Raw genomic sequence first — 12,859 nt, 5'->3', positions numbered from 1 at the left:
GCCTCCCAAAGTGCTGGGATTACAGGCTTGAGCCACCACGCCCGGCCTGGGAACTCTGATCTTAAGAGATGTCAGAGTGGCGCCCTCGGGTGAGAGCCCGCTCTAGAGACCTGGGATACCAAGAAAGAAGAGTCAAAGGTCCTGGGTGCCAGGTTTGGGAATCACTGAACCAGGAGCCCCAGACTTAAAGAACAAAGGGCAGAGAATCCCTCCCAGGTTTGGGGGTGGCAAATGCAGTCACCATACCGGATCAGTGTGGCCTCAGCAGGCTCCACGTTCAGCAGAGGCAGCAGCAGCAGCAGCAGCAGCGGTGGTGGAGACATCGCTGCAGACCTAGGTGTGGACCCAGGCACCCTAGTTTCCTTTCCCCTGTGACTCCGCCCTGCTTATGCCCCACCTCCAGGTTTAGGAGGTGATCAGGACCCAAGATCCCTCAGCAGGTGACACAGGGGGACAAGGGTGTTTTTAAAGATTTGTGCAGAGTGTTTGTGTAGTGTCAGCCAGAGTTGTATCCTGTGGCCTGGGTGCTCCTCACTCCCTCCTTTGGAGGTGGGGGAGTCTCTTCTGCAGGGACTGCCTCCCACCCCCCATCCTTTAGCCTCTGTCACTTTTACTTCTCACTTTCACATCACTTTTCTGAGACTCGTTAACCACAAGTGTTTCCTTGGCCAAGTGGGACAGCAGGTGTTTGTGAAGGGCCTGGGGAGGGAGAGAGGAACTGATGATAAGCCTGCCTTCCCACGTGAAGTGGGACTGCCTGAGTCTCAGGACCCAGACTCTTATTATTTTATTTATAGGTGAAGTATATTTCTTGTAAGCAACAGAACATTGAGTCTTGTTTTTTCATCCATCTATCCATTCTATATCTTTTTATTCAAGAGTTTAGTCCATTTACATTCAATGTCTTTCTTGATGCTGCTTGAGGCCAGGTGCAGTGGCTCACGCCTGCAATCCCAGCACTTTGGGAGGTCAAGGTGGGTGGATCACCTGAGGTCTGTAGTTCAAGAGCAGCCTGGCCAACATGGTGAAACTCCATCTCTACAAAAATACAAAAATTAACTGGGTGTGGTGGTGCGTGCCTGTAATCCCAGCTGCTGGGAGGAGGCTGAGGCAGGAGAAACGCTTGAATCTGGGAGGCAGAGGTTGCAGTATGCTGAGATCATGCCACTGCACTCCAGCCTGAGCAACATGCCGAGAAATGTTATCTCAAAAATACAAAACAAAACCAAAGTAAAACTTAGCCAGGCATGGTGGCATGCACCTGTGGTCTCAGCTACTCTGTAGGCTGAGCTGGGAGGATTGCTTGAACCCAGAAGGTTGCGGATGCAGTTAGCAGGGAGTGTGCCACTGCACTCCAGCCTGGGTGATGGAGCCAAAAATAAAGTAGTAATCTGGTTCCCAAATATCAATAGTGTCAAGGTTGAGAATCCCTGTTCTCTTCATTCCTTAGCCCATCTCATGTTCTTGATTTCAAAATAAGTTACAGACAACAGTATTCTTCAGTGCCTGTACTTCACACACCCATGCTTTTAAACAGCTACATAGTATTTCAGAATACAAATGTAACACTACTTCCAGAACGGATTCTCTACATAGATTGCTTCCCCTTTTCAATGTAACATGCAGTAATGCCCTTGTATTAGGGTTCTCTAGAGGGACAGAACTAATGGAATAGATATATACATAAAGGGTGTTTATTAAGTATTAACTCACACGATCACAGAGGTACCACAATAGGTCATCTGCACAGGGAGGAGCAAGGAGAGCCAGTCCAAGTTCCAAAACTGAAGAACTTGGAGTGTGATGTTCGAGGGCAGGAAGCATCAGCATGGGAGAAGGACGTAAGCTGGGAAGCTAAACCAGTCTCTCTTTTCACATTTTTCTGCCTGTTTATATTCTGGCCATGATGGCACCTGATTAGATGGTGCCCACCCAGATTAAGGGTGGGTCTCCCTTTTCCAGCCCACTGACTCAAATTTTTTGTTTATTTTATTTTACTTTAAGTTCTGGGACACACGTGCAGAATGCGCAGGTTTGCTATGTAGGTAAACACGTACCCTGGTTTGCTGCATCCATCATCCTGTCATTAGGTTTTAACCCCCACATGCATTAGGTATTTGTCCTAATGCTCTCCCCCTACTTGCTCCCCACCCCCGAAAGGCCCCAGTTTTCGATGTTCCCCTCCTCGAATGTTAAACTCTTTGGGCAACACCCTCAGGACGGACCCAGGATCAATACTTTGTATCCTTCAATCCAATCAAGTTGACACTCTATTAACCATCACAGTCCTTACAGATATTTTCTGTGTGTCTGTTCCATATCATCCGTATTAGTCCATTTTGCATTGTGATAAAGGAATGCCTGAGGCTCGGTAATTCATAAAGAAAAGGCCAGGTGGTGCTTCATGCCTGTAATCCCAGCATTTCAGGAGGCTGAGGCAGGTGGATTGCCTCAGCCCAGGAGTTGGAGACCAGCCTGGGCAACAAAGAAAGACTCTGTCTGCAGAAAAAAAAAAATAATAATATTTTGAGACAGAGTCTCACTTTGTTGCCCAGGCTGGAGTGCAGTGGTGTGATCTGGGTTCACTGCAACCTCCGACTCCCAGGTTCAAGCAATTCTCCTGCCTCAGCCTCCTGGGTAGCTAGGACTACAGGCAAATGCCATCATGCCCAGCTCATTTCTTTATTTTTTTTTTTTTTTTTTTGAGACGGAGTTTCACTCTTGTTACCCAGGCTGAAGTGCAACGGCGCGATCTCGGCTCACCACAACCTCCGCCTCCTGGGTTCAGGCAATTCTCCTGCCTCAACCTCCTCAGTAGCTGGGATTACAGGCACGCGCCACCATGCCCAGCTAATTTTTTGTATTTTTTATTAGTAGAGACGGGGTTTCACCATGTTGACCAGGATGGTCTCGATCTCTTGACCTCATGATCCACCCGCCTCAGCCTCCCAAAGTGCTGGGATTACAGGCTTGAGCCACCACGCCCGGCTCATTTCTGTATTTTTAGTAGACACAGTGTTTCACAATATTGGCCAGGCTGCTCTCAAACTCCTGACCTTGCGATCCAGCCGCCTTGACCTCCCAAAGTGCAGGGATTACAGCATGAGCCACTGCGCCCGCCCCCTCTCCCACACAAAAAAGTTTTTTTAAAATTATCTGGGTGTAGCCGTGCATGCCTGTGGTCCCAGGTACTTGGGGGGCTGAGGCAGGAAGATTGCTTGGGCCTGGGAGTTTGAGGTTGTATTGAGGCATGATTGTGCCACTGCACTCCAGCCTGGGCAACAACGTCAATGAATCACACATTCACTGTCCTACAATGATGGAAGTCAGAAGTCCAGAATGATTTCAGTGCTGAAACTGCCATGTTTGCAGTGCTGTGTCCTGTCAGGAGGTTCTAGAGGAGAATCTATGTCCTTGCCTTCCCCAGCTTCTAGAGGAGGTCCATAGGGGCTCCTTCTTCCCTCTTCAAAGCCAGCGTCCTGGTGTTTTGCTGCTTCTGTCTTCATACGAACTTCTTCTGAATCAACCTCCCTTGGCCTCCCTCTTATGAGGACCCTTGTGATGACACTTAGGGTCCATGTGGATGATCCAGAATAATCTCTGTTCTCAAACTCCTTCACTTGATCACATCTGCTAAATCCGTTTTCTCACATAAGGTAGTATTCACAGCCCCAGGGATTGAGGTGTGAATATCTTTTGGGGGCCACTCTTCAGCCCACAGTTGATAATTTACTTCCTGTCTTAATGCCTGTTTCCCCATTTGAGTCTATTTCCTATGAGGGCAAAGATCTTCATCTGTTTAATTCTCCATTGTGTCCCCAGCACCCAAGACAGAGCCTGGCACATGGTGAATCAGGCAACACGGCAAAACCCACCTCTGCCAGCCGAGACTAGCCTGAGCAACATGGAGAAACCCCATCCCTACTAAAATTATACAAAAATTAACCAGGTGTGGTGGGCACGCCTGTAATCCCAGCTACTTGGGAGGCTGAGGCAGGAGAATCGCTTGAACCCAGGAGGGAGAGGCTGCGGTGAGCCCTTGTCTCAATAATAATAACAATAAAATAATACTAATAATAAATAGCAAAGATCCACTTTGTGCACTCGGTGCTCTGGGGAGTTTTTCTGAAACAGCGGACATTGTCTCTGTGATAACTGTCACCGCTCCCCCTTTGTTTTCTAGTCAGAGCACTCGGTCTGGGCCCCTTCAACTCGCCCCCACGCTTTCCGCCCGCAGCACCCCATCCAACTTTACCCAAGCGCAGGTAAGTAGTTTCTGAGAGGCCGCGCCTGCAAATTCCCACTTGGCCACACAGTGGTGCTGTGGGCCTGTTTTCCCAGCCAAGATTCCCCAGCCGCCGCCCCTATTTCTGGAGCTGGACTCCTGGAACACCATGCTCTTTCCAGCTTCCCTGCTTCCGCCCTAGCGGTTCCCACCGCCTAGAATTCCGACTTGCTCGCTCTCTGCACCCCACGGGAAAAGGAGCAGAACAGAGGCTACCTCCCTGACTCCCCTGCCGGAGCTTACTGGGAGATCTCCTGCCTAACACGGCCCTGCCAGTGGGACCTGGATCTCCCCCTATCTTCTCTGTCAGGGGGTTGTGACCAGGTCGGCCTCCACCATTAGAACAGCACACTCTCGAGATGGGGCTCAGGCCTGACTCTTTTCGGGTCCCCTGAATCGCCCAACACAGTTCTTCTAGAAGACTCAGGATGCGATTAAAGGATTGCCAGAGTTTTCCACCGATCATCTTTTCTAACCCATTATCTCTGGGCAGCAAGAGGCTGAGGAGGGAGAATGACGTCAACGCCGCGGGAGAGGCAGCACCGCTTCCCCAACTCGGGGTCTCCGAGCTCCCAGGGGTCTCGGAATACGGAGAGAGAGAAGAAACACGAGATGAGGTCCGAGGGAATGGTATCCACGCCCCTTAACAGGAACTAGTAAACCCTTACCAATTAGCCACCTCCCCCACTGCCACCTGTCGCTGCTGTCGCGACCTGTCGCCTCCCACGCACGTTGTGGCTGGGCCCGCCCCCGTCAGGGCGTGACCACGGCGTGGACTACAACGACCGTGATGCTCCGCGGCGCCGGGAGCCTTTGACGAAAGGCAGAGTAGGCGAGGGTTTCATGGGACTCGTAGTACAAAACCCCTCACCAGGGTGCACCCTGGAGAAAAAGGGTAGTGCCCTTCTCCTCCCTCTCTTCCTCAACTCCGTGTGTACAGGCACAAAGCTTTCTCTTTATTTATTTATTTTTGAGACGGAGTTTTGTTCTTGTTGCACGGCTGGAGTGCAATGGCGCAGTCTCGGTTCACTGCTACCTCCGCCTCCTGGGTTCAAGGGATTCTCCTGCCTCAGCTTCCGGGGTAGCTGGGATAACAGGCGCGCGCCACCGCACCCAGCTAATTTTTTTTTAGTAGAGACGGGGGTTTCACCATGTTGGCCAGGTTGGTCTCGAACTCCTGACCAAAGGTGATCCACCAGCCTCGGCTTCGCAAAGTGCTGGGAGCACCGTGAGCCACCGCGCCCGGCCACAAATTTCTCTCTTTTTTAAAAGCACTCTCTGAAAAGAAGCAACCCAGGCAGGTTCGCTGGATGGAAATCGTTGATTTTTAGTGGGTAGCGGTACCTCCACCCACCCGCTGCGCATGCGCTTTACTTGGCGTCACCCAGGGAACTGCGCCTGCGCGGTCTCGCCTCGTCCCAGGTCAGCTGCGCCAGTGTGAGCACGCGCCAGGCCCACCCTGGCGCTGCTCTTCCGGTCCCCGCGGTCGAAGACGGCCACATAGGTCCCCAAGAAGACGTCGCCGAGGATCCAGAAGGGCCCTGCAGGCGGAGGGACGTCCAAGGCCTGGAACCCCGACAAGCAGAGGCGGACGCCATTTCGAGTAGTCTGCAAGGCGACAGGACGGCAACTGGGTGTCGCGGCCACAGGGGCGGCCATTTCCCTGGGACCCCGGGCTTTCCCCCCACCACCACCCTCGGGCGCTTTGTATTCGCCAACAAACTGCCATCACAGGGACAAGAAATATTTCTGTGGTCCCTTCCCGTCTTTCAGCTCTACCCTCTCAAACCGTCATATTACGTCCTTCTGGCGTCATGGTGACGGCCACCTACCTGGATGACGTAATCCTGGGCCGTGAGGTTAAACCAGACCCCCCCAAGAAGGAAGGAGACTGCGGGGAGCTTTGGGATTTCGGAGCACAGGATGATGTACTGGGGGAGAAGAGGAACTAGTGAAGATGAGAGATTCCTGCTCTGCTCAGTCCCTTCCGTGGCCCCCAGTGCCGTAGGGCAATTTCCGCATTGAGCACCTGGGTATTCAACGCCCTGTGTGCAGAGGCCTTGCGGCCTAGGCTTCTCCAGTCCCAAGCAAACCTGCATTATCATCTCCCTCCACTTCACTGCCATCCACAAAGTCACCCGTAGATGCTTGGAAAGTGTCCTCAATTCCTCTCACCACCCTCCAGACTATCTGTCATGAAGTCCAGTGCCCGCTGCCCTGGAATACCCTTTAAATACCTGCTTCCCACTCTCAGGCTTTTTGATGTTCACTGTCAGACTGCCATCAGCCTCCCCAGCCCATACCCACCAGAGACTGGACCTCACCTCCCCAGCCAGCAGGGGAAATCCCCCAATGGCTGCATTCAGGGCCTGGATCTCCTCAGTGGGTCCCGTGATAAGGGACGTTCCTGTATCCAGGATGGCAGCACAGCCCCGGGGACAGAGAGTCAGCCCTGAGCCCACCTTCACACTGAGGGGGAAGGAGGCAGTCATTAGAGGCAGACTTCTAGGAGTCCAGGTCCCCAGCCTCCAGCTCCAGACCCAGGAGACAGACCAAGTCCCTCACCGCTCCATGTGGATCTGCCAGTAGGCCGGGACTGTGACTGGCAGGAAGGTAAGGGGTGGGATGTAGTGTGCCGGGTCTGAGCCCCCCAGGACCAGCTCTCCTCCATCAGGCTTTTCGGGGTCCCTGCAGGGGTAGAGTGCGGACAGTGTAGATGTCAGTGTCACTGGACCCCCCCCCCCCCGCCAGCTCTAGGTATGGCCAGGGATGGAACTTCCCACCAGCTGGGTTGTTTCTGGGGTTCTAGCAGGTTAGTGGGATGCAGGAAGGACCTAGTTGTTGGGACTGGAAGCCAGGCAAGAAAAGCATGGTGCTTTTCTTGATGGAAGTTAGAACTTTAGGCTGTTGGGGACTTCCTGAAGTGAAGAGGAGATTTCTTCATTTGGCTGTGGAAGGTAGAGTTTTGGGGGAATTTTCTTTTTTTTTTTTTTTTTTTTGAGACGGAGTTTCGCTCTTATTACCCAGGCTGGAGTGCAATGGCGCGATCTCGGCTCACCGCAACCTCCGCCTCCTGGGTTCAGGCAATTCTCCTGCCTCAGCCTCCTGAGTAGCTGGGATTACAGGCACGCACCACCATGCCCAGCTAATTTTTTGTAGTTGTAGTAGAGACGGGGTTTCACCATGTTGACCAGGACGGTCTCGATCTCTTGACCTCGTGATCCACCCGCCTCGGCCTCCCAAAGTGCTGGGATTACAGGCTTGAGCCACCGCGCCCGGCTGGGGGAATTTTCTGAGCTGAGTATCATAGTAACCACGTAGAGCAGTGGAGTCTCGGAATTGGCTCTTGAAGGTGTAACTTGTGCAGGGGTGGGGTGGCTTCCTGGGTAGGAGGAGAGAATTTCTGAATTGCCTGTTGTGGTATCTAGAGAGGTGTTAGACTTCCTGAGTTGGTTGAGAGCGATGGGAACAGGGATGGAGACTTCCTGGAAGGCGGGGGAGAGCAGGAGCTACTAAGTGGTAGGTAGCACTGCTAGACGGGGGCGGATGTCAGGGTGACTGAATGGGCACAGGATTTCCTGCCTGTGTGTGATGGGCCTCTGGGAGGGAAAGTGGAGCCTTCTTGGAAACTTCTTGGATGTTGGGTAGGACTTCTGAGCGTAACATTGAACTTCATAGCAAGTGAGTAGGGCTTCCTGGATTTCATCGGGCAATTCCTGACTTCTGGTCAGTGTTCTCAAATGGGATTTGAGCTTTCTTTATAAGGGGCATGGAATTTCCTGGTTTGATTCTAAAGCATGGAACATTTTGAACTGATGGTGACTTTCTTTAGTATTTTGGTTTTTGTTTTGTTTTGAGATGAAGTTTCACTCTGACACTCAGGCTGGAGTGCAGTGGTGTGATCTCAGCTCACTGCAACCTCTACCTCCTGGGTTCAAGCGATTCTCCTGCCTCAGCCTCCTGAGCAGCTGGGACTACAGGTGTGTGCCACCACGCCCGGCTAATTTTTGTATTTTTAGTAGGGACAGGGTTTCACCATTTTGGCCAGGCTGGTCTTAAACTCCTGACCTCATGATCCACCCCTACGTCTGCCTCCCAAAGTGCTGGCATTACAGGCATGAGCCACTGCGCCTGACCTATTATGTCTTAAGTTGTCACTTAAGCTCTGGGACTTCTAATAGAGTTGAGGTGTTGCTTTATAGGGTAGGTGACTTCCTGCATGGAGGATGCAACTTCCTGTATTAGATGGCTGAATTCCTTAATGGTTAGTGTAAGTGGGTGACTCTGAGAGTGAGACTTCCTGCATTGGATCAGTGACTTCCTGAGTGAAGCGTGGGACTTCCTTTATGGAGTAAGACACTTCCTGAAGGAAGCCTCACTTCCTTCTTGGGGACAGGACTCATAGATAGGTGCACCCTCCCCAGTACCTGTTAAAGTAAAAGGAGAAGACAGGCTTATCCAGTAGCCCCTGCTCCACCAGTACATCCAGCGGGGGGCGAACTCCTTCCACAGCCAGAATGGGAAAACCAAGGCCCAATATCCCATCAAAATGGGCAAAAGTGAAGACTAGGCTGGGCTCCCAGAGAGCCTCCCCGAAAATCACTGATGCACCCTTGATTCCACCAATCTAGGGGTAGATTGAGATGTGATCATTTACTTTTGGGAGGACAATACATGTCTTTGAGATCTTCCAAACCAAGGCGTGAATCCTAGGTCTGGGAACACCTGGATGCAAGCCTCAGCTTCCTAGGAAACTTTGCCTCTTGAGAAGCCCCACCCCTTCACCCAGGAAGCTCCTCCCTCTGCCTGAGAAGCCCCACCTCTTCACCGAGGAAGCCCCTCCCCATCCTTGTAAAGCCCCATCCCTTCATTCCCCACCTGCAAAGCCCCATCCATTAGCTTGGGAAGCTCTTCCTCCTCAAGCCCCTCCCTAAGCCAGATGATCTTAGACAGTGGGGTTCTCCCAGGCTCAAGACTTCTGAAAGTCAGAGGTCACTCACAGTCAGCTTGTCCTCACTCAGGATTCCATCTACCCGCCCAGATCCATATTGAATGGCAAACTTGGTCCCATTGGGCTGGAAGGAGCTGGAGGCTTTGGGATCAAACCGGTGGTGTAACCCTAGGTTAGAGGTCAGAAAGGTGTCACTGGGGGAGGAAATCTCCCCAATGCCTCCTTCTCCTTTGACTTTCTGACGTGTGAGGGCATTATAAAAGAACAGTTCCTGAAAAACCTCTGAGAAGCTGATGACCAGCCCCGCCTTCTCCCTTCACCCCCATTCAGCCTTATTCTCCCTCATAGAAGCTCACAGCAGGGCACACTGAAGAAGTGGCATCTCCTGGACGGGACCCAGAGGTTGGAGGAGCCGGTGTCAAAGACGACAGTGAAGTTTTGTGGAGGCATTCCCAGCCCAATTTCCCCAAAATACTGGACCTGATGGCAAAAGAGTAGAGTAAATGAAGTGTTTGGCTCGAGGGCACAGGGGTGAGGGCCGTGGGGGCTGTGACTCACATCCCTGTAGTTAGAGAGAGGCACGAAGGTGGGCTTGTCCCCAGGGGATGGGGCCCCCAACTTGGGGAGCTTTGCCGGTTCTCCCCAACCCCTCAGTAGGTTCAGGGTCCTGCGTTCAGGTTGGACTCGGCGAAGAGGGATGCTGTAGGGAAAGAGGATATTGACAGGAAGCTGCCCTTCCTGGAGACCCTCTATAATAGACTTACCCAAGCAGGACATTGTGACAAGTTCAGCATCTCCGAGGTGCCACAATAGGGGTCAGTACCAGAAACCCTTCAATAACCACCTGCAGGAAACCCTAGCAAAGATGCCATGACGCCAGATATCCCCAAACACCTTCCCAAAGACCTTTCCATGGCCAAATCCCTTAAAATAAGCCATTCCCAGGGAATTGACATTCTCAAAGCTTTCTCGAGACCCTAGCATAAAACTTTGCAAAAGCCCCTGGATGGTGGCCTCTGCATGCCTCAGTTCATGATGTTGGGGACTATTTTCCCCACCCTTGGGGAGAAAAATGTAAGCATCAAATCTTTTTTGTTTTGAGATGGAATCTTGCTCTGTTGCCCAGACTGGAGTGCAGTGGCGCAATCTTCGTTCACTGCAACCTCCACCTCCAGGCTCAAGCAGTTCTCCTGCCTCAGCCTCCCAAGCAGCTGGGATTACAGGCGCCTGCCATCATGCCTGGCTAATTTTTGTGTTTTTAGTAGAGATGGGGTTTCACTATGATGGCCAGGCTGGTCTCGAACTCCTGACCTCATGATCCGCCCACCTCAGCCTCCCAAAGTGCTGTGACTCCAGCCGTGAGCCACTGCGCCCAGCCAGCATCAAATCTTCATTGTCTGTCTGGGTTGCCCATGCTGATCTCAAACTCCTGGCCTCAGTCTCCCAAAGTGCTGAGATTACAGAGGAGAGCCAACGTGCCCTGCCTGGGCTCCCTTAAACTGTATTTGCAAAAGCAGGTGGCACACTGGATTTGGCCCTTAAGTGAGTGTTTGTAACCCTTGACTTGGGCAATTCAAATTCAGCTATCTTAGTTTCTGTTTAAGTAGGTCTGGGATGAGGCCCAAGAATTTGGATTTCTAACAAGTTCCCAGGTCATGATGATGCTGTTGATACAACATTTGGAGACTCACTTTTCTTTGCATTGACTTAGAAAGTGGCCAGGATACATTAGGTTCAAAAAGCAGGTTAACAAGCATCGTGTGCAGTAATATCTTTGTTCCTGCTTTTAGTCACTCCTTGAAGCACTTGTCCCCTCACTCACACCTTTCCCCCACCCCCCACAAGTCAGCCTTTGAGAGGCACAAGAATGTGAAGCGGGGAAAACTTCCTGGAAGTGTACACCCCTCCCCCACCAAGAGTTCCAGGGCATGCGGAGAAGAGGGGAGTTTTTAAAAAGGGAGAGACTGGGGGCAGCATCAGAGGTCAGGTAGTGGGAGGACTTCTTGCATGAAGTCTCCAAAATTGTATTTCTTTTTCTTTTTATAAACCTTTTATTTGAAATGGGGTCTCCCTCTGTCACCCAGACTGGAGTGCAGCAGTGCAATCAGGGCTCACGTAGCCTTGATCTCCAGGGCTCAAAAGTGACGCTCCCACCTCAGCCTCTGGAGTAGCTGAGATTATAGACACACCACCACTTTTTTTTTGAGATGGAGTTTAGCTCTTGCTGCCCAGGCTGGAGTGCAGTGGTGTGATGTAGGATCACTGCAACCTCCGCCTCCTGGGTTCAAGTGATTCTCCTGCCTCAGCCTCCAGGAGCTGGGATGACAGGCGCCTGCCACCATACCCAGCTAATTTTTGTATTTTTAGTAGAGACGGGGTTTCACCATATTGGTCAGGCTGGTCTCAAACTCCCAACCTCCGGTGATCTGCCCACCTTGGCCTCCCAAAGTGTTGGGATTACAGGCATGAGCCACTAAGCCCAGCTTTTTTTGTTGTTGTTTTAGACAAGGTGTCACCCTGTTGCCCAGCCTGGAGTGCAGTAGCGGAATTATATAGCTCACTGCCCCTCAAACTCCTGGGCTCAAGCAGTCCTCCTCCCTCAGCCTCTGGAGTAGCTGGGACCATGGGCATGCACCACCACACTGAGCTAATTTTTGTATTTTTTGTAGAGATGGGGGTCTGGCCATGTTGCCCAGGCTGCTCTTAAAACTCTTAGCCTCAAATGATCTTCCCAACTTGGCCTTCCAAAGTGCTGGGTTACAGGTGTGAGCCACTGCTCTGGCCCCAAAACATGATTCTTCAGACCAAACAGTTTAATGGGTGTGAATATGGGGAGTCTCAGTTTAAATGTCACATATCCAGGTCTCTAAGATGGAGGGAGTGTATCACATGTCTGGAAACCACAGTACCTAGTCATCACAGCTATAGTGGAGTCTGCAGAGACCTCTCAAAAACCTGGATAAGTGCGGTGGCTCACGCCTGTAATCTCAGCACTTTGGGAGGCTGAGGCGGATGGATCATAAGGTCAAGAGTTCAAGACCAGCCTGACCAGCATGGCAAAGCCTCGTCTGTAATAAAAATACAAAAATTAGCTGGTGTGGTGGCACACACCTGTAGTCCCAGTTACTTGGGAGGCTGAGGCAGGAGAATCACTTGAACCCGAGAGGCAGAGGTTTCAGTGAGCCAAGATTGTGCCACTGCACTCCAGCCTGGTGACAGAGTGAGACTCCATCTCAAATAAAAGTGTTCTGGTTGGCCAGGCACAGTGGCTCATACATGTAATCCCAGCATTTTGGGAGGCCAAGGTGGGTGGATCACAAGGTCAGGAGTTCAAGAGTGGCCTGGCCAACATGATGAAACCCCATCTCTACTAAAAACACAAAAATCAGCTGAGTGTGGTGGCGTGAGCCTGTAATCCCAGCTATTTGGGAAGTTGAGGCAGGAGAATCACTTGAACCCGGGAGGCAGAGGTTGCAGTGAGCTGAGATGGTGGTGCCACTGCACTTCAGAGTGAGACTCTGTCTCAAAAAAAATATATACATAACAATGAAATGCACTCATTTCAAATGCACGTTTCAGTGTGCGATGTGAGAGCATGGCCACCTTCACAATCAAGATGTAGA

General features: G+C 51.6%; 2 protein-coding genes across 2 annotated transcripts in view; both read right to left on the bottom strand.

The window, feature by feature from the left end:
* The window catches only part of LOC108292002 (napsin-A-like), a 12,944-nt gene extending 12,381 nt beyond the window's left edge, over positions 1-563 (bottom strand). The window contains exon 1 of the mRNA XM_017512531.2: positions 247-563. Coding sequence (XP_017368020.1) covers positions 247-323 — 77 coding nt within the window. The 5' untranslated portion in view covers positions 324-563. The remainder of the gene's footprint in view (positions 1-246) is intronic.
* Positions 564-5,587: 5,024 nt separating this feature from the next.
* On the bottom strand, positions 5,588-10,028 carry NAPSA (napsin A aspartic peptidase). Its single transcript, XM_017512530.2, has 8 exons — positions 9,795-10,028; positions 9,593-9,716; positions 9,286-9,404; positions 8,713-8,912; positions 6,851-6,973; positions 6,610-6,754; positions 6,118-6,216; positions 5,588-5,893 (listed from the first exon to the last, which is right to left on the bottom strand). The coding sequence occupies exons 1-8, from the start codon at positions 10,011-10,013 to the stop codon at positions 5,666-5,668; spliced, it is 1,257 nt and encodes a 418-aa protein (XP_017368019.1). The 5' UTR covers positions 10,014-10,028; the 3' UTR covers positions 5,588-5,665.
* Between the last annotated feature and the right edge of the window lie 2,831 nt (positions 10,029-12,859).

This window comes from Cebus imitator, unplaced genomic scaffold (genome assembly GCF_001604975.1).
Source record: "Cebus imitator isolate Cc_AM_T3 unplaced genomic scaffold, Cebus_imitator-1.0 Scaffold473, whole genome shotgun sequence".
Lineage (NCBI taxonomy): Eukaryota > Metazoa > Chordata > Mammalia > Primates > Cebidae > Cebus > Cebus imitator.
This window is presented reverse-complemented; position numbering and strand designations above follow the sequence as displayed.

What these genes read in the sequence shown, in the direction of transcription:
- NAPSA (XM_017512530.2), bottom strand. Translation starts at nt 10,013, where the DNA reads ATGTCCTGCTTGGGTAAGTCTATTATAGAGGGTCTCCAGGAAGGGCAG. An exon ending in CTTCTTCAGTGTGCCCTGCT is followed by an intron (nt 9,405 to 9,592) that starts GTGAGCTTCTAT and finishes CCTCTAACCTAG; the next exon opens with GGTTACACCACCGGTTTGAT. An exon ending in CCCAGGATTACGTCATCCAG is followed by an intron (nt 5,894 to 6,117) that starts GTAGGTGGCCGT and finishes GTCGCCTTGCAG; the next exon opens with ACTACTCGAAATGGCGTCCG.